General features: G+C 40.7%; 1 protein-coding gene across 3 annotated transcripts; it reads left to right on the top strand.

The window, feature by feature from the left end:
- Positions 1-86: 86 nt before the first annotated feature.
- On the top strand, positions 87-21,397 carry sema7a (semaphorin 7A (JohnMiltonHagen blood group)). 3 transcript variants are annotated; one of them, XM_064313168.1, is made up of 14 exons: positions 87-269; positions 2,185-2,321; positions 3,371-3,412; positions 3,666-3,761; positions 4,329-4,431; positions 5,179-5,289; positions 6,082-6,224; positions 8,125-8,303; positions 8,816-8,924; positions 10,047-10,242; positions 11,359-11,474; positions 12,728-12,873; positions 13,003-13,085; positions 14,216-21,397. In XM_064313168.1, the coding sequence occupies exons 1-14, from the start codon at positions 143-145 to the stop codon at positions 14,611-14,613; spliced, it is 1,986 nt and encodes a 661-aa protein (XP_064169238.1). In that variant the 5' UTR covers positions 87-142; the 3' UTR covers positions 14,614-21,397. The 3 variants fall into 3 exon arrangements, with proteins under 3 accessions (XP_064169238.1, XP_064169239.1, XP_064169240.1); XM_064313169.1 differs by having other exon boundaries at positions 88-269; positions 13,027-13,085; XM_064313170.1 differs by lacking the exon at positions 12,728-12,873 and having other exon boundaries at positions 88-269; positions 13,027-13,085; positions 14,216-14,558.
- Positions 21,398-22,721: the final 1,324 nt, after the last annotated feature.

Here is a 22,721-nt window from a genome sequence, read left to right as displayed (position 1 = left end):
GCACGGCGAAGCAGCGCGGCGCGTAGCGTGTCTCCACAGGTTCCGTTTGTGTCGCGCAAAGGCTTGCTTAAAGCTCTATATTCATAGTAGCTCTCGCAGCTTTCCCCATTGATGTCAAACGCAGGAAGCCCATACCAGGATAATGGAAGTGATTTGTTTTTTTTTAATTGAAATCAAAATGAAATTTCAATTGATTTTGTTTTTTACTTGCAATTTGCGGTTAACATTATCCGTACTGGACTATAAACCAAGACTCTTCGTTCGTCAAGGTAAACTGGTAGGCTATAAGATTAAATAGTAAAAGATAAATAATCGGTTCTGTGTTTGTTGGTTTTCGTTCCAACCGCAATTTCAATCCAATAATTTCAATAAAATGTATTATTTTGTTAATTAGGTGCTTTTCGTGTTTAGAGAGATTATCTGTCCTACCCGAATTAGGCTACATTATTTCAGAAATAGCTATGGATGCCGTGAAGAATAGCCCCATGTTCACATTGTAGCCTACATATTGTACTAATTGCAAACGGTTTCATAAAAAGGGGTAACAACATTATTTTATGTGCTCGAATTAAAGATTGAGATTAATCAATATAGCCTACTATAGGCTATAGGTCACCAAAATTGATATCTTGCGAAAAATTGATGTCTTATAGTTTGTTCCTACAAACTATAACACTGGATGACGTAGGGTGGCAAGCTAACTAACTAGGTATTTCGCTAATAGAATCATCAGCTGTTAACCTCTTCATTTCAAGAGCGCCGTTGTAATTTAGCTTCCTATTTCTGCAATTCACTGTGTTATAATTCGTCCGAATGCGCAATGTAATACATCGCCAGTGTGCGTATTGTCTTGTTATGGTTTCAGGTTGAATTAAATTAAAATGGTCCTGTGTGTGGAATATTGGCGACTGCCCGCGAGGGTTTTTATTGCATTTAGGCAATTTAGGCCGTTAGCTATTACTGTTCGAAAACATAAAAGCATGTCATTTTTCTTAAACATAGGATTATTCAGGAGACCAACTTTAGGAAGACCAATATTCCTATGAAAATACAATAGTAAAAACTAACGGTGGTAAAATAAATGAATAAATATTCTCGATGTGCGTTCAGCATGTCTCTTAAAAAGGTTGTGTAATAAAACTGAAGGGATGCAGATAAATTGTCCAGAAGAATTATGTGCGCGGCCAAGAGAACGCATTAAGTTAAGTAGCCGAGACGGCAGCACGGGAGAATTACGTCCATTTAGAAGAGATTCTTTCTACTTTGTGTAATTGGAAGGAGTTGGGCGTGTGAAAAATTTAAAATGGGCTACTCTGACCTTTAGGTTGCTTGACTCCTTTTAGACTTAACAATGGAACACGAACAGATGATTTATTTCTTGTGATAACAGAGACGTAGGCTACAATCGAGTCCAAGAAGCTGTTAAAATAGCTATTTTCGCACATTTGGCAGACATTGTTTCCGTAACTTATTGCATATGGTTAACAAAGATACGTTTATGTCTTTTGGTCTGAAGTAATCTGATGTTCCTGAAATTCAAATACTTACTGCATCATGAGGTATTCAGAATGCCTTTTATACATTTATTTCTATTGTTTCTTTGTTGTACGTCGCTCTGGATAAGAGCGTCTGCCAAATGCCTGTAATTTAATGTTTCTTCGACCTGTTTTTAGTTTTTTCACTTGTGCTGCTGTATACAGAACCACGATTGTACTCTTACAGACATGTTATATGAACAATTGCTGTACAAACAGTATTCTTTGTGTTCTGTAGGTCTGCTTATCTTCCAAACCCCTCCGACTTGCAAATGCTCTTCAAACCTTATTAATGTGGTTATATTATTATCTTAAAAACTGCAGCAAGTACCTGAATTCAGACTGATTCTATATAAGGATCATTGAATGTCCTCATAGTGGCTATTGTTGATTGTGATTATTACCTGGGTGCCACTCACACAAAGACCTAAGAGACAGAGTTGACTACAAGTGCCTGCCCTTGGACTGTCAGAAAACATGATCAAATTTATTTCTGGATGTATTTCTTCATATATTGTTAATTGTTTTCCAGATTAAGTGAGCAAGGCATTTGTAAAACATCATTTTATTTTGGAGGGAAAAGGCATCTGACTAGTAAGTAGGTGATGTATGTGGGGAAAAAAGTAATGTTTCTTTCTTCTTTTTCCAGACAGTGATAATAGTCTGTGGTATAACCAGAGCCAGAGGAACACTGTGTTTTTTCACCCAGAAGACTCCAATGAACTATACGTCGGAGGAACAAACTTTGTGTACAGGATTAATATAGAAAATGGCAGCCTTGTAGAGGTAATCATTGCAGTTGTGTAATTTTTTTCCCATATCCTTCTGAGATGTTTCTCATCCTAGTGCTTTGGGTTTTCAGTAAGACACATTGTATAGGTTATTGTTGTATAGGGGGTGGCACCGTGGTGCAGCGGATAGCGCTGTCCCCTCAACAATAAATTAATGCGTTCAAAACCAGGCTTGATGCCTTCCTTTGTAGAGTTTGCATGTGCTTCTCATGTCCGTGTGGGTTTCCTCTGCGTACCTTGGTTTCCTCCTACAGTCCAAAGACATGCACTTAGGCTAATTCGAGACTCTAAATTGCCCACAGGTGTGAGTGAATGATGAATGAATGTTGTGTGAACATTGTCTGAATGGGGTGTGAGCCCTGCGGCCTCTCCAGAGTGTATTCCTGCCTCTCACCCAGTAGGTGGGCTCCAGCACCCCCCGCAACCCTGCTCAGGATAAGTGGGTATAGATAATAGATGGATAAATAGATGGATGGATTGTTGTATAGATTATATTTAAGCATATATCGATGTTGTCACCACTCATGATTGGACTAAAAGGCCAAAGTCTGCCAAAATCATGCTTTAAAAATATAACTAAGTTGCACGTTCAGGAGAAGATCACTAATTATAACTTTCATACATCATACATCACAGTTACATAAAAAGGGGCAACAACATTATTTTATTTATATCATTTACTGAACCTTCCAATGCCACATAAACATGTAAAAACAACTAACAGAAATCAAGTGAAGTACACCAGCATAACAGGCACAAAACAAAGTTTCGGTTTAGCTTCGACTGCTGCCTCCTGTATTGCAGTCTGTGATAAACACCAGTGAAACGCAGTACCAGGTGTGCTTTAACATGTTGTGTTAAAGGCAGTGGACAGGTATGTCTCAAGGGTCTTTGCATGTTGGAAGCTCTTTTTTGGGAGTGCCACTATTGGCTGGAAACACTTGACCCTGTTTGGCAATTATCATGCGTATGTATGGGCACCTTCCAGGGTTTCACGTGTAATATGATGTATCATTATTCTTAATTTATTTGTTCTTTCCACAGAACATTCCGTTGACAGTCACTGGGGACCAAAACTGCAAAGAGGTCTGTACCCCCGCAAGAAAAGAAGGAGTTGCTTTGAAAAAAAAAGTTTGCAACTGCCCAGATGGTGCAGGGGGAAAATGTTTGCTTGGTTCTAAGTCTGCAGATTTTTGCAATCTTCTTTGATTTTACATAATTGATTCTCATCTTTAAGAAAGACCCTACATGTGATCTCTCTTTTGGTAACTTGTGTTTAAAGTTTGGCTAGGGAGAATTGTTCTAGCATAATTTATGATCTTTTTTATGATTATCCTAGATTTCCTGTGAAAACGTCATTACCGTCATTCAACAGTTCCAGGACAGGTTGTTTGTATGTGGTACAAATGGAAACAAGCCGCTGTGTTGGAAGCTGGTGAGAAACTGTATTCTATGAAATATATACAGTACAATATTATTTTCTCATAATCATTACATTTATGCTTCCCTCCCAATAGTGTTAATTATAGTCAATCTGCACTACCCCCTCATTCATGGTAGAGCAGTTACATGAAAAACAAGCTTGCTGAATAATATGTAAAGTATCTAAGTATTATGAATAAAAGTGCTCAAAACCGCGTTTCCGACTCAGACTTGCCTTAGACAATAAACAATGGCTGAGTGGGTCACCTCTGACTGAATGACTAAAGCAGTCATACACAATGACTCGATGGAAGTCAGAAAATGACTTATGTATGAAAGTAGTAGGCGGACATGAACTTGTGAAACAGCGCCTGCCCTTCTGAAGAACTCCCATGCATGCACACAGGAATGTGTGTGCTTATCATCTAAAAATGTAGTGAATATGTCTGATATGCATGATTTATAAAATACACAAAGCTGGAGCTGTTGGTACCTCTCCTTCTTCTTGAGCAGTATACTTCTCGAGAAAACCATTGCTATCACATCACCTATATTTCTTTTTTGTTCCTTCTTTAAAAAGCATCCCCAGGTCGGAAATCAATCGACTCAGGTTATTGAAACTTCTGAAGGCACAGGGATTTCACCTCACATCTACACACAGAACTCCCTATCTCTCACTGTAGGTATGTTACTTGCATGCTAAATAACAGACTGTGGCCAGTAGAGGAAAAATGTTCAATGAGCAGTTGTTGACTGTGATTGCAGTTGACAGAAAGGCAATGCTGGTCTTTCTTGTTGCCTTGATGAGCTACATCAAGGCAACAAGAAAGACCAGCATTGCCTAGACCCACCATGTAAACATTCTGTAAATTGTCAAAAGCTTTTGTGGCTTTTTGGAATCATAGTCCTCCTTTCAAACAAGTTTCTTTCAAAAGCAGGAAATCTGCTGGTATTTCTACATAACCAGTTATTTACTTAAAATACATTAGGAGGGAGGGGGGAGGGTATTCAAAATTTCTGTTATTCACATCATTTCTCACAGGTCTTTATAATTGATTTATTCACCATTAAATATCCTGATCTGAAGTTATTGGTAGCATGATGACAGATTGATTTTTGAGCAAAAAGCTTTTTTCATCCGTTCAGACCACAAATGTCAGTGTCAGTGTCAGTGATGGGAGGAAGCAAACAACAGGGAGCGATTTCACGTACTGTTAGTGCCAGTAGTTTGAACCAAATTGTTGGGTTTTTGTGTTGAGAGAAAAATCTTTTTTTTATCTGTTCCATCAGGTAAATGACTGGCTGATCATTGTAGCTTCCCCCATTTTGAGGTTAATGAAAAATTCATCTCCTATCAGTGCCTGCAGACAGTGAAAATATTTAAGGAGGGTCTCTGTGCTGTGTGTCTGACCAATTGTCTTCTCTCTCAGAGGGGGACCTTTACACTGCAGTGCCTCTGAACAGCGATGGGAGCTTGCTGCAGTTCCGCAGGAAGAAAGGCCAAAGACCCACTGTCTGGATGCACCCCGGATGGGTGATGGGTAAGGGAAACGCTCGGGCAACACTCGAGTAACGCTCGGGTAACGCTTTTCTGAACAGCAGCTGGTGCGATGCACCCTGCAAGCCTGGATGGTTTTGTTCTGTTGCTCGGGGAACCCTGTTTAATTAATGTTCTTCATTGTGAAACATGCAGTCAGGGTCTTCAGAGGGCGGCGCTGGTGAAAGAAACCACCAGGCATCTTTTTTTATCTCGTCTCTTTCTCTTGCTCATGCTTGGATGTGGCAAGCAGGGTTTAGGTTTATTGCAGAGTGCGTTTACATCCCCCCCACCGCTGCAGTGGCCATCCTCCAGGGTAGCTGATGTCACCTTTCAAGGTGGCAGAAAAGCAGGCCCCAAGCACTTTTTTGTACTGCAGCTTGCAATTTAGGAAATGTGGGTCGTACTTTAACACGACCCACATTTATTTCTGTACCTTCATCTAAAATGAGATGTAGCTCTGAAAAAATATAATACTGTGAACTAATCACAGTATAAAATCAGTAGTTTCTCTGAAAAATACAATGAAAATCCAAGGACATAATAGAATATGCTTTGGAATTGTACTTGCTATATATATCATTTTTGAATGCCACTGCATTGCATAATTGTGGATTGCACTGGAAGGCACTGCAAATTAAACAGATCAGTCTTAACCCTTTCTGGGTAGATGCTTTTAATACAGGGGCCTTTGTGAAAAACTACATCCTGTGACCTTTTGGATAGAAGTTCTGTTTGTTTCCCCGTACACTTCACTCCTTTGCTTCTAATTCAGGACCTGGTCTTCTCTCTACAGAACCCACCTTCATCTCCACTAGCTGGGTCAGACGTAAGGAGGACAAAGACCAGGAGAAGATCTATTTGTTCTTCAGGGAGAAGAACTCAGACAGCAGTCCAGATGCAGACCCCTGGATATCAAGAGTTGCCCGTGTGTGCAAGGTACTACCAGCATGTTGCAGAAGGGGGGCATTAAATACTTTAGATACGATGGTATACACTCTTGATAAATCTTTAAATTGAAACCCCCCAGTTTGTTCTACAAATAATGGGCAGCTTATAGATGCCTGTTTACCTTTGTGTGAGATGTGTTCTCTGCCTTTATTGTGTCCAGGCAAGTGGAGGTTAAGTACTGAGGTCTCAGTTGATTATGCAATCTAATCCTATTGAGACACTAGCACTCACCACATAACCCAGTGCTTCTGGAAGCCATATCACACTCATTTCAATGTCAGTGCTTCTTGCATCGTTTGTTTTTTTAAAATGACTTTTTCCTCTTTCCTGTGTGGATTTGTTTTTTGGTGGTAATGGCATTGGATATGATACTGAATAGAAGCCATCCACAGTACATGAAGTTCAAGTCATTATACACATTATACTCTTATACACAACACATAATTCAGCTGTTTTCACAGGTTCCCAATCGCAAAGTGAATAGTGCTTGGAACAAATATGACTGAAATATACTATAAATGAGTAGTTTGGGATATCAACACATGTGGGCAACACAGTGTACTGCATTACGGACTATGTGGCTTAATTTAAAATGTATTAAGCTTAACGTTAATCAATCTCATAAAACATTTGTCATTAAAATTTAACAAATTACTTTTGAGAATTCAAATGTTTTTGTAAGATTTTTTTTGATGGTCACTAATGCTGCTCTTTAAGGGGTTTAAAAGTAATTCAATATCACTTAAGGTCTAGGACACATAGCTGCTACAAGCTGTTTCATAGCTGCTTCTCAGAGCTGTTTGCTGGTCAATTATACAAATTTACATGATGTTGCCTCAGCTCAGTATATTATTAATCTTCTGTTTATGCATGTTTTTAGCTTCCGGCTAGTTGTTTAGTTGTCCATCAGCCCCTCACTGCTGTGAAACCAAACAGTGAAGGGGAATTGACGTAAATCCTTTTTCACATCCTTTTGCAACTTGGAAAATGCTTGAAAGAACAGTTGTCCTACACTACGGTGTCAAGCCATGAGGACTGATTTCAGCGTGTGTGTGCCAAATTCCCCAATGAATCCTGAAAAAATCACTGCAGACTTGCAGGGGTGACTGAAGGACTCCAAGCTGGATGAACAGGGTCAGTGTGTACTGTCCTAGGTCATTTTCACAGCAGAACTCTGGAGCAGAGGATATATGTAGGTGTGGGAATTCGCACACAAAGCCATGATTTAATGATGGCAGTTCAGCTGGATATTGTTCTCACTTGGGTAGGATGGTCAAAAATCCTGATGTTGACAGCTTATACTCCGCTTGTTGTGTTTTTTGAAACTGATTGCACTTTCTGCCAAAACACCTGCTGTGATGTATTGGCTGTATCAGCATTTCCACATTCTGCAAAACAGCTGCTGCTGCAGTTTGGCTGTTACTGCCCTTCTCACTCCTCCCAGAGCTATGGCAGAATTGCTGCACAGCCCTTATCTTTAGTCCATGGGAAACCAGTAGTCAGGTCTGGGGATGTGTACTGTACAGCCTTCAAAGATACCGTTTCTTAGCGGAATGTTTAGTTAGACTACACATTCCCCATAGTACAATAATTAGCGTACATTATCAACTGCACCTGGGCAGACTGCATGAAGGACTGGTCTGTGAGATTAAATGTGCTTGTATACCACCTCCATATCTACAGATATAGAAGTGCCTTGAGATATCCACGTGGAAATAAGACTGCTGCTTGACCTTATTGTTATCTTTTGAAGTAATTGATTAGACTTTTTTTAGCTCAGTGTCAAGACAATAAGCATTTAAAAAATGAATTTGAGAAAGTGTTTGCCTGGAAAAGAAGCGTCTTGCTCAGCCACGGTGATTTTCATGACTGACTTTTCCCTCCACAGGTGGATGAGGGCGGTCCGAAGAGATTCTTCCAGAACATATGGACATCGTTCCTGAAGGCGAGGCTGGTGTGTGGGATCCCCAGCGAGTCACTGTACTTCAACCGCCTGCAGGACATCTACGTCCAGCACGCCGACGACTGGAAGGACAGCCGGGTTTATGCCCTCTTCAGCAGCAGCTGGTAGGCGCCGTCTGCTCTCAGCTTAACTTCTTGCTGGCCTTGGCGAAAATGCTTCCTTTGGAGAGACTAGTACTCTGCCCACAATTCACCCAATAGTAAGATAAGGTTAATTCACTGGAGAATTAAACAGTATTCCCGTGGATGAAGTGAATAACATAGGAAGCCACTTAGGAGTGAGCATAGCAGTAGATAGACTTGCTCACTGTAGGCAATGATTCCTGTGTGCATACAAAATGAATTTACATGCGGCCATGTCCAAATAGATTGTTTGTTTCATGAAATCAGGCAGTTCTTTGTTTTGTTTAATTTTGCTCTTGTGATGCATTCCTGCATTTTCATGGAATTGTCTATGTAAACATAATGTTTATAGAGGAAATCCTGTTTATGATATCCTGTATGATATGATATATAATGGTGCTTGTTTGAGTGAAACTGGGCAGAGGTAATGGAAATCCTGTTGTGCCACTGTAAGGTACATTAACTTAGCAAATCCCCCCCCTCCCATTTTGTAGGAACTCTACTGCTGTTTGCATCTACTCCATGGCAGAGATCGATCATATCTTTGAGAGCTCCTCCTTCAAAGGCTTTCAAGGAGAAATCCCAGAACCAAGGCCAGGAACAGTAAGCCATTTGCATAATTGTTTCTATATTTTTCTCACTGAATAGTTTGCGTGAGCTGCACTGCAGCAAACATTACTATAGTGCTTTATTATTTATTATTTGTTATTTATTATTATTTATTAATTACATACGTACAGTACAATGGGGGGCGGGGCAGGGGGCTGGGCAGGGCGTGGGAGCGATACATTGAAAAATTGGATTCAGTATTTAATTGGATTAAAAGACTGTGCTGTGTTTTCATAAGGTAAGAGCTCTGTGTCAAATGAAAATCTGATGGATGAGCTGAGATGACTGCATCTGCTGAATCCAGTGTCCTCTGAGACAAACACAACCACCGCTTAGATTGTGCATGCGTCACTGCACTAGGTGCATTTTAGAATTTTAGTATATTTGCCTTGTGTGCAATGCCATGTGCAGGATATTCCACAGTGTAAATTAGGAGGAGTGCGGTTTAACTAGATGATAAAAGCTTTGCGTGGCAGGCCAAAATAGCCCTGTCATGCTGCATCCTGTCCTGTTAATTGCAGGTCTGAATAACTTCCGCAGTCTGTTTAGGGTCTTTGACCTTGATGATGATTAGTCTTCCTTTATAGCACAGCTGCCTGCTGTGTGTGGTGTGAACGGAGTCTCCTACACAAGTGGATCTTGTCAACTTTATTTGTGTTTGATCATGATTTAGGTCACAATGTCTGAGCTGAGCAGCTGTCTGTGTACAGAACCTTCAAAAATGTATATACTGCAAAAAGACACATATACTGAAAAATTGAGCACCTACACAACTGGGGCAGTGCGTCATAATCCTAGAGATATAACAGCCCCTTTGTTGCTGTATGCCTTTTGGAAAATGTCCTAAAAGGCGACACAGGACTGTGTACTACATTGCCGTTATTCATTTTGCAGACTCTTTAGTCTGGAATGGCTGACAAGGCCATTATTGGGAATTACAGCAGTTGCACATCACAATTGTATCGAAATGTATCAGAACAGAGTAGGCAACGGCACTGTTGATAGTTTAAGGGCTGATCAGACTCAGCGACTTCACGAGTGAGCTAAACGGGATATTTCTGGATGCGTGTGTGTCCCAGAATGTTCTGACTGCCTGCGCCCCTGTCCTTTTCATAGTGTGTCCCGGACAGTAAGACCCAGCCTGTGAACACCATCAGAGTCCTAAGGGATCACCCTGAAATGAGCGACTGGATCCATCCCATCCACCACCAGGCCCCATTCTACATCAGCGCCAATAATTACACCAAACTCGCCGTGGATCTTGTCTCAGCCGCCACCGGCGTTGCACACAGTGTGCTCCTCCTTGCTACTGGTGAGCCCTACCACCACCCCCCCTCCTGTTAAGCACTTTGAGCTGCAGTCTGTATGTAAGGTGCTATACAAATAAATGTATTATATATATATATATATATATAATATATATATATTTTTTAAACGTCATGGTACACTACAAAGATTTGCAATTAGATCATGTAAAAGCTCAGATGTGATGATTTTAAAAATAACCCTGCTTCACAACTGTATATACCCCAACCAGACATACAGTCAATGCAGTTATTTTCTACCCATGCAATCTTTTTAAAGTTAGTGGCCTTTTACTGTATTTCCTTTTTTTTCTGTTGTCAGAGCATTTGACAGCCATATGTACAACTCCATCTTTTACATTTTGTAAGGTTAGACACTGATAAAATAGAATTCAGCCGTGCATATTCACTTACAATTAACAATGGAAATCAGTGCAATTGGACTGGGGCCGTCAGCAGTCACTTGATGAGTTCTCATCAAAATACTGTGCTATAATTACACAAAATGCTCAACATTCACTGCTGATAGGTTCTCGCATAGCCAGTGCTTTTCAAGTCTTTCAACAGCTTGGTGCTGTTGCGCATGTTGCACCATTGGCCCTATGTTGTGGAAGTATTTTTTAAATAATTCCATTAAATCAAACACTTTGTATTTGAAAATTAAATATATTAAATGTTTATTAAGACATATTTGAAAGCAATTGCAGATACATGCAAATGCTCCTTAAATGTATTTTCAAATACATTTTGTAATTTAGATGTAAATTCTGCATTTCAACTAATTTCTAAAAAAAAAAGGATTTAAAAGTAATTAAAATACTTTAAATATGTATTTTACACAGGTCTGGTACATTGACCATCCAAAATTATACTGTTTGGCATAGATCCATGAAAGTATTTTCCTGATTTTATTTTAGCTTATCATAATAAACATGTTCAGCGTACAATGAAAACAGGATCTCACCTCACTTTTGCTGAGTGAACAATGCAAATGAACAATGTGCTCATTGAAGTGCTTCTATTATTAGCATGGAGGCTGTTGTGATCCATGAAAAAACATGTCCACCCATTGCTGCAAGACAAGATTTCTGCTGCTTATTAGCGTGTCTTCTTAATCCCCACAGCCCAAGGAATGATCCACAAGATCTTGGAGGACGACTCTAAACCCTTTATTATCTCTGAGACACTTCTCTCGAATCACACCACATCTGTTCTGTCCATGAATCTGAATTCTGAAAGGGTAAGTTGTGCATGTGGCTCCAGACAAAGTCAGTTTTTGCAGACAGACCAAATAGATGGTCAACTGCTGCCTTCCTTCCATCCTTTTCTTGTCCCTAACTGCTGGAGGTTGCAGTTTGAGGTGCTGTCACATGAATATATATAAACTGCTGTGGCCAAGTACAATTAAACCACACCCCTTTGAAAGTCTTCACAAGATGATACAGACTGAAAAGTTTTGGCTTCAGAACCTGGGGAGAGCTTTAATGTTAAGATTATGGAGCTGAGAATTTGGTTGATATAGAATCCATGACATAGTACTCTGCTTGTTTGAGTAATGTCAGTGGAATCTGACAAAAGGTCATTGTGAAAGCCAAGAGCTCCTACTTTAGAGTAGGGTTTGGGCCAAATTTTCAGTTTATTTACTTGGCAGATATTATTATCCAGTTTGCATAGCTGGCATTTTTTTTACGTTATTAATTTTTACAGTGATGGGGTGTTGAAGGGTGCAGCTGCAGGGTCACACTCAGATCTGGATCTTCAAAAATCTAGTCGCAGATATTAATTGTTTTGTCAGTTTTTCAGTTGTTTATCCGTCCCAGTTAGGCCAGGAAGGGAGTTAGCCCTTTGTCTCCGGATGTGGGGCTCGAAACATGGTCAGAAGCCAAGATAATCACAAATGAGTGTGTGATGATTTAGATCAGGGTTAGGGTTAGGGTTAGTGTGTGTGTAAATGAGTGTGTGATGATTTAGATCAGGGTTAGGGTTAGGGTTAGTGTGTGTGTAAATGAGTGTGTGATGATTTAGATCAGGGTTAGGGTTAGGGTTAGTGTGTGTGTAAATGAGTGTGTGATGATTTAGATCAGGGTTAGGGTTAGGGTGTGTGTAAATGAGTGTGTGATGATTTAGATCAGGGTTAGGGTTAGGGTTAGTGTGTGTGTAAATGAGTGTGTGATGATTTAGATCAGGGGTTCCCCTGTGTATGCTGCTGTGTACAGTTGCCTTTCATTCACTTCACCAAAGAGGTTACCTGTTTTTGTGTATTTATTTTTGCAATGTAGCACAGTAAGCACAATGTACTGCAATATCAAAATGGGAATTTTTTTCTTCGTGGCACGCAAGGCTATTTCTGACATAATATGGCTTAAACTAAACCTCTAGACATGAAAAGCACCTAATTTAGAAAAAGGACTGAGTTTGGGAACCATTGATTTAGATAGCATCATGTTGAAACTGCATTCCAATCTAATTGCTCAATTTCTGATCTGTGTCCAGAGGAAGCTCTTCATTGGCTTTCCAGATCAGATTGCTTGGTTGGATCTGCAGAGATGCCAGGATTATAATGGATCTTGTGAAGAATGTGTTCTTGCGCGCGATCCATACTGTGCCTGGAACGAGTTGGGGTGCACACCTGTCAGCCCGTGAGTAGATCTGCTCACCCCACAGAAATTCCTATGAAACTTTACGGGTAATGAGCATGTCTGTGGGCAATAAGGTCCCTATTCACACACAATGCACTGACTCAAACCTCTGTTACGTTGTTGATTTAGTGTTGACAGGTATTTTTCTTCCAGTGGAGGAATTCAGAATATTCTTGGAGGCGAAACGAGTGTTTGTCCCAAAAATTATCCAGGTAAATTCTCATTGAATTTAAATCTTTGCATGTGCAATTTTTTAATTACATTTTTTAAAATATTTATATTTAATAAATATTTAAAAATCCAAATAACTGTAAATCTTTGCATTGCCGCTTGTTCCATGTCCCGCCTACTCATTTGCAAAACAAACTAAGTGGAGCGTCCTTTCCCCCCGACCTTTTCTATATTAGTTCTGCTGTCTCACCAACATCGTCCAATTTGATAGTGTAATGTTATTTGGTCTGATTTAATGTTATGTTAAATGTGCTTGCTGTAATAATTTAAATGCACATGTGCACGTGCATTGGCTGTTCATACGGTAAGGCCATAACAGAATAAAGAGAGAGTGGCCAGGGGGTTACTACTGGCTTTGTAACTTGGTTTAAATTTTTCCTGATCTAGTCTCTCCACATAGTAGCTTACAAACATTTCAATAATAGCCAAACTTGTCTCTCCCAAAAAGGTTTAATTTTTTCCTGATCTAGTCTCTCCACATAGTAGCTTACAAACATTTCAATAATAGCCAAACTTGTCTCTCCCAAAAAGCTTTCAGGGTCCTTAATATTTTGTGTCAGCTTAATGCTCTCCAGGAGAGGGCTGATTTACTTCTAACCTTAAAAAGATGTTGCATTGTATATTGACCTTAACCAATAATAATAATATACAACAGGGAAGACACCAGTATTCCTTGGATCCTTCTCTGATGGTTCATTAAGTAGGCATGGGCCAGGAGAAGAGCGGGTGTCCCTCCCCTTCTTTCAGATACATAAAATGTCTGTCTTTACTTTTTAGTTGGAATGAGTATTGCATCTAGGTTTGGTGTTCTACATTTGTGTTTTTTTGGAATATTCTGCTGTCTGTTGGTTTTTGAGTTTTGGTCTTGGTGCCAATTCGGATTAATTTGGGAGAGACAAGCTAAGGTTTGGTATCTTATTTCATTCATTTACTTTGTGACTGCAAATTTTCCATGTCTATAACTTTCATTGTTTAAGGTAGTTGGACCTTTGTCTTTAGATGTTCAATACTTGTTGTAACTTAATAAATCTCTTCATTTTATTCCGGTTGTGAGTTGCACATTTTGTTCAAGGTTGATCCAACAGGTTGCTGATTCTCACTTCCCCAACAGCATATACTCTCCTTCCGGAAACAAAGAGACCAAAGAGGGATGCCCTGTCACAAACACAAGACCCTCCCGGAGTTACCTATTCCATCCCCCTGGGTGTGCCCTTTTACCTGTCCTGCCCCATACACTCCCACCACGCCTTCTACACCTGGGAGTACGGGGGCCGCAGCAGCAGGTGCCAGCAGACGGGGACTGACTGCCTCCACCTCATCTCCGCCATGAGCCAGGACAGCTACGGGAGGTACTACTGTGTGTCCAGCGAGCGGGACTACACCATGGTGGTGAGCTCATACCAGCTCAATCCCAGCAGAGTGGAAAAGAGCGGAGGAGTCTGGGCCTCGGCACAGAGGCCCACCGTGGCTGTTCTTGTGGCGGCTCTTTTAGCAACGTCCTGCTATTAGAACTAACGTCTCTCTCCTTGCCAGCCTGCCAGCTTGTGCCATACAGCCGCTACTGATGATTCAAAATGCCGCTGCCCGACTCATCTAAAACCTTCCCAAATTCTCCCACGTCACTCCTCTGCTGCGATCACTCCACTGGCTACCGGTCGCTGCCAGAATCCGGTTCAAAGTCCTTACCCTCGCCTACACTGCAGCCAACAGAACAGCCCCTATCTACTTGCAGGACATGATTCGATCCTATACCACGCAGGGCAACTTTCAAAAAAAGTTCTTCAAAAAAGAAAACAGCAGAATCCAAAAATCCAAAAAGAAAAACATGCAGAACAGAACTCGGGCAGGGCAGGAACTCACGGGCGGAAACACAGAGGCAGAAAAACATGCGGAAACACAAGGAACCAGCACCTGAGTCAGGGAAGCAAAGAACGTAAATAGACACGACACTAATGAGACATAGGAGGGCACAATGCACAATCAGACCACAGAGAGGGAAGGGAAAATGAGATATAACCAAAAAACAATAATAGAATAGAATTCCTGAAATTTTTTTAAAATCTATTTAATTTCCTGTATGGGAAGTTTTTAGAGAATTGTATTGATGAGGTGATATCAGACACTTTATGAAATTGGTGAGGATTGAGGGGGTGTCCCATTAGAAGTGGAGTAATGCATGCAACAGCATTTCACAGGCCCCGGCATTTCCCGCCCCGCTGAAACTGCATGGGGATCGGCACCGCTTGGCCTTGGGTCCAAACTTTGCATGGTAAAAACACAAGCCAGGTCCCGCCGCCGTTGAGGAGCTGTTGCTGCGGCAGCGACTGTTGTGTCTCCAGGCAGTGGCGAAAAGGCTTGGGCAGGAAAAAGCGCGGCGGCGCAGTGCTGTTGACCTGCCAGGAAAAACTTATCAGCCTCCTCTGCCAGAGCACAGCAGTCGGTGATGGCGGTGTTGGCCAAAGCAGCCCGTACCTGAGAAGGCAGCTGTCGCAGAAACAGTTGAACGAAGTGGAAGTCGGGTTTATGCTCTCCCAGGCGATCCAGCATCCTGTCCATAAGTTCAGACGGTTTGCTGCCGCTGAGACCTTATAGCGAGAAAAGCCGGCTAGCCCGCTCAGCGTCAGAAAGTTAAAACATTTTCAACAGGTGAGCTTTGAGTGTGTCGTATTTATCGTGCTGTGGAGGACTTTTAAGGAGGCTCACCACTCTGGTTGCTGTTGAACTCCCGAGGGCCGACACCACATAATAATATTTTGTGGCATCCGCGGTGATCTCCCGCAACGCGAACTGCGCTTCTGTCTGGGCGAACCAAGCCGAGGCTGACTACTCCCAGAACTCTGGCTGCTTGAGAGGAACTGCATTAGAGCTGCCTCTGAAAACATCCAGCAGACAAACGTCAGGGTCACCAGTGTAGGAATTGTAGGGAAGTAGAGACGGGCAATTTCTCTCAGTTGACTACACAAATGAGTGTGTCATTTATTTCAGCACACACAGTTAGCGAGCCAAAAATGGCACTGCTCAAGCAATAATAAACGTAACTTCTGTTACCCAGAAAGCACTCTTTCTTAAAGGGACCGTGTCTACCTAACACAGAAGAGCACACAATATAACTGCGTGTGGTGAACCAACATCAAACCACCAATTATGGTGAATTATGTCCAAAGAGTCCGCTGCAAAGGCTTAAATAAGAGTGCAATCAGTTTATTTTTAATAAATGCAATACTGTTTTCTGCTGCTGTTGCTAAATAAAGTACTGTTTAATAACGTACATTGAAAATAGAAGCTCGGATTGGTAGTTCTTTTATAAATATGTTGTAGACCTGTGTTGACGCTGTAGAGTTTGGTATATAGGACTGCCATCAATATACTGTGCAGCACCATTTGACTGATGACAGCAATAAGCCAAAATCTTTTGGCCTCATTTTGACTAAAAACGTAATGTTGGTCTTTTCTGAATGTAATTAGCAATAGGAGAAAGCTTTATTTGACCAGTTCAGTATCTCTCCAGTTCAGCAGAAACATGATTACATAAACAAGAAGAATAGAGATTGAAATGCATGAGGTTTTCAGGTTGGGGTGTGAGTCGGGGTCCAAACGCATTAGACATGAGACTTCTGCAGCAGTATCCTTGTTGTTTCTGAGAATTAGGGCCTGGTAAAGGAGCCCCTTACAGAAAGGATGTTTGAAGGAGTGCCTGTTCAAACAGGAAGGATAACATAACAGTTTTGTTTGCTGAGAGACTTCTGAATGGAAGCTGGGTCCAATTAGTGGGTAGCAGCCATTAAGACAGACAGGAGACGTGACCGGGAAGCGGGAGGTGCTAGGCATCCTGAGGTAGCGGAACGGAGGGGTCTGGCTGGCATGTAGGGTATGAAGATCTTATGGAGGTATGCTGGGGCTGACCCCTTAACTGCCTGGTATGCTAGGACCAATGTTTTGTGGAGTGGAGGGTAGTGAACAGGGGGGTGACATAGGAGTGTCTGGGGAGGTTGAAGACCAGATGAGCTGCAGGGGTCTGATGGCAGATGTCGGAAGGCCAGCCAGAAGAGAGTTGCAGTAGTCCAGACGGGACAGTATCATTGCTTGGACCAGGAGCTGGGTTGAGTAGGTGGTGAGAAAGTGACGGATTCTCCGGATGTTGTACAGGAAGAATCTGCACGCTCGGCTTACCGCTGTGATGTTCTTGGAGAGGGACAGCCTGTTGTCCATCATCACTCCGAGATTCTTAGCACAATGTATAATGTGTCTTTACTTTTGCAAGCACGCTTCAGCAATCACCAGAGTGATCAGAAAGATTGTGTTTGCATCGAAAAAGGAACTTTTGTGAGGGGAAAATAAGTATAACCACTGATGTTGAATCCAGGGGTGTGCACTTGAAGACTCCTTTAGCTAGCAACAGGCAAAATAAGGGCAAATTATTAAGATTCTAATATTACATTATATTACATTTATTTGGCAGAAGCTTTTATCCAAAGCAACGTACAATAAGTGCAGTCAGTGGGACAACTACAAAACACAGGTCCGATAAGGTACAATAGTCATTATGTAACCGTTATCCATAGCCATGCACATCATACCCAGTTCATGCAGTAAGCATAGGCTAAATCAGAAAGTCATGGTAAGTCAAACTAGAAGGAGGCATGATGACGAGCTACATCAAGATAACGATACAAGTGAAATATAAGTGCTGGATGGAGATACAAGTGTAACATGAAAGTTCTAGAAGAACAAGATAAAAGGATACTAGTGATAAGTGTGATCTTAGATCCTAGAAGTGATAAGAGTGCCCTGCAGAGTAGCGATAGTCCAAGTGCAGTCTGAAGAGGTGCGTCTTCAGACCACGGCGGAAAGTGGGCAGGGACCGAGTGGTCTGAAGATGCATCTCTTTAGACTGTACCTGTATTCTGATATGGAGTGTGCTAAATTGAGTCTCTGTGCACAGATCAGCACAGGGCCCCAGTGCTGCTATCTTTAGTTTCTGTCTTGGGCAGATTTTATGTGATCGTATTGATTGTACTGAATAGATGGAGTGCTTTCTGGTGGGATGTATGTAATGCAAGAGGCTTGCTATATTTATGTGGGCTCAGTGGCTTGCAAAAGTGGTTCTCATGGTTATTGTCTATTGATTGTTCTGGTACTGAAGTGCATGTGACTGGAATACAAGCTACAGCACTTATGCCGGCACAGCTGTTGGTAAGGGCCAAATAAAAGGACTGGGAAGTCAAATGCAAAAGAAACAACTGATGAGGAAAGCATAACAAAAGGCTGGTCTGTGCATGAGACTGAAAGCATTGTCAATGTTCAGAAACGACATGGTAGTTGAAAAAAGCATGAACAATGTTGTAACCGTAAATTGGCAACTGCTTGGAATTTAATCTGATGCCTTTCTAAGCTGAATTACTGTAAAATGCCAAATGTGCACTTGCATGAAGGCACAGAGGTGCAGAAACATTGTTCAGCAGGAACATGTTACTGTCCCATTAGTGCTGCTTACAGACAGGAAAGCTGTAACCCTGGAAAGGCTGGCTGCGTTGAAACATAATTTTTGTTATTTTTTTGTATAGAGGTACCCTTGTAGTCTGCGTTTGAGCAGCAGAACCTTTTGCAGCTTTCTGCACTGGTGATAGCTGAGCCTCTAAACCATATATTTAACTTGACCATTTTTTATAGCATAATACCTTACCTAAGATCTGGAAAACTGCTAATGCACTCCAACTCTTTAAAGGGGGTGAGGCTAGCGATCTAAATAACTGTCGTCTAGACAAAAAATTCATGAATCTTTCATTTGTTCCCAATGAAAAACTTTTCTTACTGGCCACAATATCTTATATCCCTATAGGTCTGGCCTCAGACTTGATCATAGCACCATTACAGCTACCACCCTACATCATAAATGACATTGCAAAGACATTAGATAACAAACAACATTTTATTGCTGTTTATTATTAACCTGGATTAATACACTGGATCATCCCCTGTTTTTAAATAGTCTTTTGCATGTTGGCTTTGATTGCTATGTTCATTCTTGGTTCTGTAATTACTTAACAGAAAGGACACTGCATTTATGTAGATGTGATCAACTCAAGTTTACTCAATATCTCTAAGGTTCTTTCGAGCATTCTTAAATGACATTGGACTGAATTTGTAAAAACAAGATAAAAATATTTGTGCTGATGATGCAATCATTTATTTCTTTCTCAAACTGCTTGCCAGGCCATAAATGACCTGCAGCTTGGATTCAATATTATTCAAAAATCTTGTGGAGCATACGTTCATTTTAAATGAAAAGAAAACAAAATTAGTTTTTCTCCAGCTCACACAAGCTTGTTACCATAGACCTGCAAATATGTACTTTAAAGGGTGCATACATTGCACAAATCTCCAAATAAGTACTTTGGCATGTGGACTGATGATTGCCTGTCTTTGAAAAGTCACATTGACAACTTGTACATTAAAATCAAAAGTCAACTCTAGTGCTTATGCGGGAACCAATCATGTTTGTTTTCCTTTAAAACAAGAAGGAAGATTGTTGAAGCATCATTCCTCCCTGTCCTTGATTACAGTGACATAATTTACATGCTCCAGTCTCAATAAATAAACCACTAGATACTGATTGCTTGAAGGTATATCATTAACCGTAGCTCTCAGACTCATCGTTGTCTATTATACCAGACTGTGTGATGATATCCTTTATATTTAAGAAGAAAAAAACATTATCTTATTTCTACCTATAAGGCTCTCTCACATTACCCCACTTCACTTATTAGCATTACAACCTCAAAATACAATACACACTCTCAGGATTACCTTTCATTGCCAGCAAACTGTACATTTTAAATGTTTTAAATTATATTAGACTTTTCATGGCTATTTATATTTTTATGTCTTTGTCTGTAAATTGAAATATTTGAAACTATTTGTCTTGTTCCCATTTAGTTTTCAGCCCTTTGCTTTTTTTAAATTATTTTATTTTAATTGTAAAGGGCACTACTGAAAATGACAGCCTGGTGAATAAACAAGGATTTTCCCTAATATGTATATTTGAAATGTATATTCTGAATGAAAATATAGCAGCTATGTAATCTAAATTTGTTTGAACATTTAATATTAACATTATGCAATATTTTCATATTTACTGACTGTAGAAGTGCAATAAAGAAATAAACTAATTAAGTAGTGCTACTATCAATTTGTTTATGGTAGCCCTGATAACTTTTATTTTATATCTTACGCATATTGTTCAGAAACAGAAACTAAATGGTATAGTGATTATATTGTAGTATACATCTGTTTTATTTTCATAAATGATTGTAATTTATTTTTCTAATACAATCTGCTGTACGAGTTCATTGTTTTTTTTCTAAAACTTTGTTTTGTGTTTCAACTAAGTTTATCTTGTGTTGGCTCATATGGTATATAAATATAATTTTGGCTGAGTTGAATATAAATATGAGATGCCTGTCCATTCGTGTTCGCTGAATTTTGTTCAATGAGTCACAGAAACATTCTTACTGTACTTTTGAACATGTTTTTCCCCAGTTTTACTTTCTCTCCACCATCAGTTTGGGAAAGCGCAGTTTTGTAGTTGGGCTGCATAGTCACTGTATTGGAAGGCAACACTTTCGTTTCTGCAGTGTCGGAGATCTAGCGTTTAGTGCTCACTGCCTTTAAGAGAGATACAGAATGATTGCATTGGGCAAACTTGTTCATGGTCCATACAATATTATATTGCTACTAAGTAGCCTACTCTGGCTGACCTGCTTTGTCTGCCCCCCGTCTCCCCCTCCACAAACATCAAAGGAAATGTCCTTGGACAATTAAAGTCACGCTGAGGCCTGAAATCTAAGCATACAATCTGTGGTGCCTCCTCTCCTGCAGAGTTAATTGTTTCTGAAGAAACATCAGAACACCAAGCTATTTAGAGTGTCAGTGCCCAGCGTGACCACAGAAAACCATAAGGATCATGGTTTCCTTTTTTCCATTCTAAAGCCCTATTCGCACGGGACTAGTATTACCTGGGGACCTCATGTGATTTATAAATTACCCCCCCCCCCCAACGTCTGTGTTTCGTGTGGCGCATTCGCACGGGATAAGCGTGTTTCAGCATCAAGCTTTCGTCAGGGAATAAGCTTGATGCTGAAACACGTCAGAGTTTGTTTTTAAAGTTTTAATATGACCATGCCACAACAATAAAGGCATTTTAATTGTTAAAAAAGAGAGTGCCTTGGAGTTTTCTTTGATTTTAATTTTTCTAATTGACTGTTTCTTATTTAATAAAATGATATAGAGTTTGTTTTGACTTGTGGTTGATTCCACCAAGTTACTTTTAGGCTGACCTATGAACGAATTCGGTGATTTAATTTATAATTGTCATTTTCAATAATAATTATTAAATTAAATCACACAAAATATATTTCATATACAGGTTAAGTGAGGGGTTCTATCATGCAATACCACTTGTGTTCAGTATTTAGAGTTCTGAAAATGAAATGAAATGAAAAAATGAAATGAACATTTTAACAAGGACATTGGCTGTAGGAACCACTGGGTTCAGAAAATCTCCACTTTCCTGACAGCAGGTATTTAGTTGACTGAAGAATTGCCTAATAGCTATGAGATGTGGAATACCCTACTGGTTGAACACCCTCGGTCCTTGTCTGACACTAAGGACAGTTATGCATTGCTCTGTGGGACTTGGCTATGGTTGGCACTAGCACATTTACAATTTAATTCCAGACCATGGGCTGCATCCGTTACAAAAGGCATCACGTTTCACATTCATAGTAGCTCCACCAGGGCCGTGCAGAGACCTTTTGAGGGGCTGGTGCTCAAAGTGAGTGAAGGGCACACCAACTGAGGAAAAAAACTGTTTTATGACACCCAGTTATTGTGCAGAATATCCATCCAGCCATTTTCTAAACCGCTTACTCCTGGTCAGGGTCACAGGAGGGCTGGACCCTATCCCAGCAGACATTGTTTGAAAGGCAGGGATACACACAATGCACACCACTCCATCACAGGCCCCACACAGCCTTTCCTCAGACATTCATATCCCAAGGACAGTTTAGACTCCATTGAACCTAACCTGAGCCCCAGTGTCGCAGTGTACTAAAGTCTCTGATTTCCTCTGTGGATCCTTGGCAAGCTTTAGGCTCAGGCCTTGACACAAGGAGGGTTGAGTATTTACCTGTCATTGTGTATTTCATGGCTCAGTATTCCTGGAGTAAACCATGAGTCTGGAGGAAACACCCAGGTCCCAGAATCCTCCGACTAAACCTCAGGCTGGCCTTATCGTGATGCAAACAGGAACACCACAAACAATGGGTGAATGCGTTGTGCCTTTACAATGTGCAATAGCAGGGTTGTTCTATTTCACCATGGACTGTTTCTGCCCAGAACTCCAACTTGCCTGCTTTGTGCACTGAAATTCCCCCATGATCAATCATTTCAGAATTCTTTCAACAAATGTAAAAAATACAAACTGAGGAAGGCTGGTATGTTCCTTCTAATTCCAATGTGAATACCTCTTTGTAATTTTCTTACAATGAACGAGAACTAAGTAGGTGGCTGTGACCCCAGCAGGAATATCAACCCAAACATGATAGAAAGGCTGACAA

The sequence above is a fragment of the Anguilla rostrata genome, chromosome 16 (assembly GCF_018555375.3).
Source record: "Anguilla rostrata isolate EN2019 chromosome 16, ASM1855537v3, whole genome shotgun sequence".
NCBI lineage: Eukaryota > Metazoa > Chordata > Actinopteri > Anguilliformes > Anguillidae > Anguilla > Anguilla rostrata.
The sequence above is the reverse complement of the archived record's forward strand: the minus strand, read 5'-3'. Positions and strand labels throughout refer to the sequence as shown.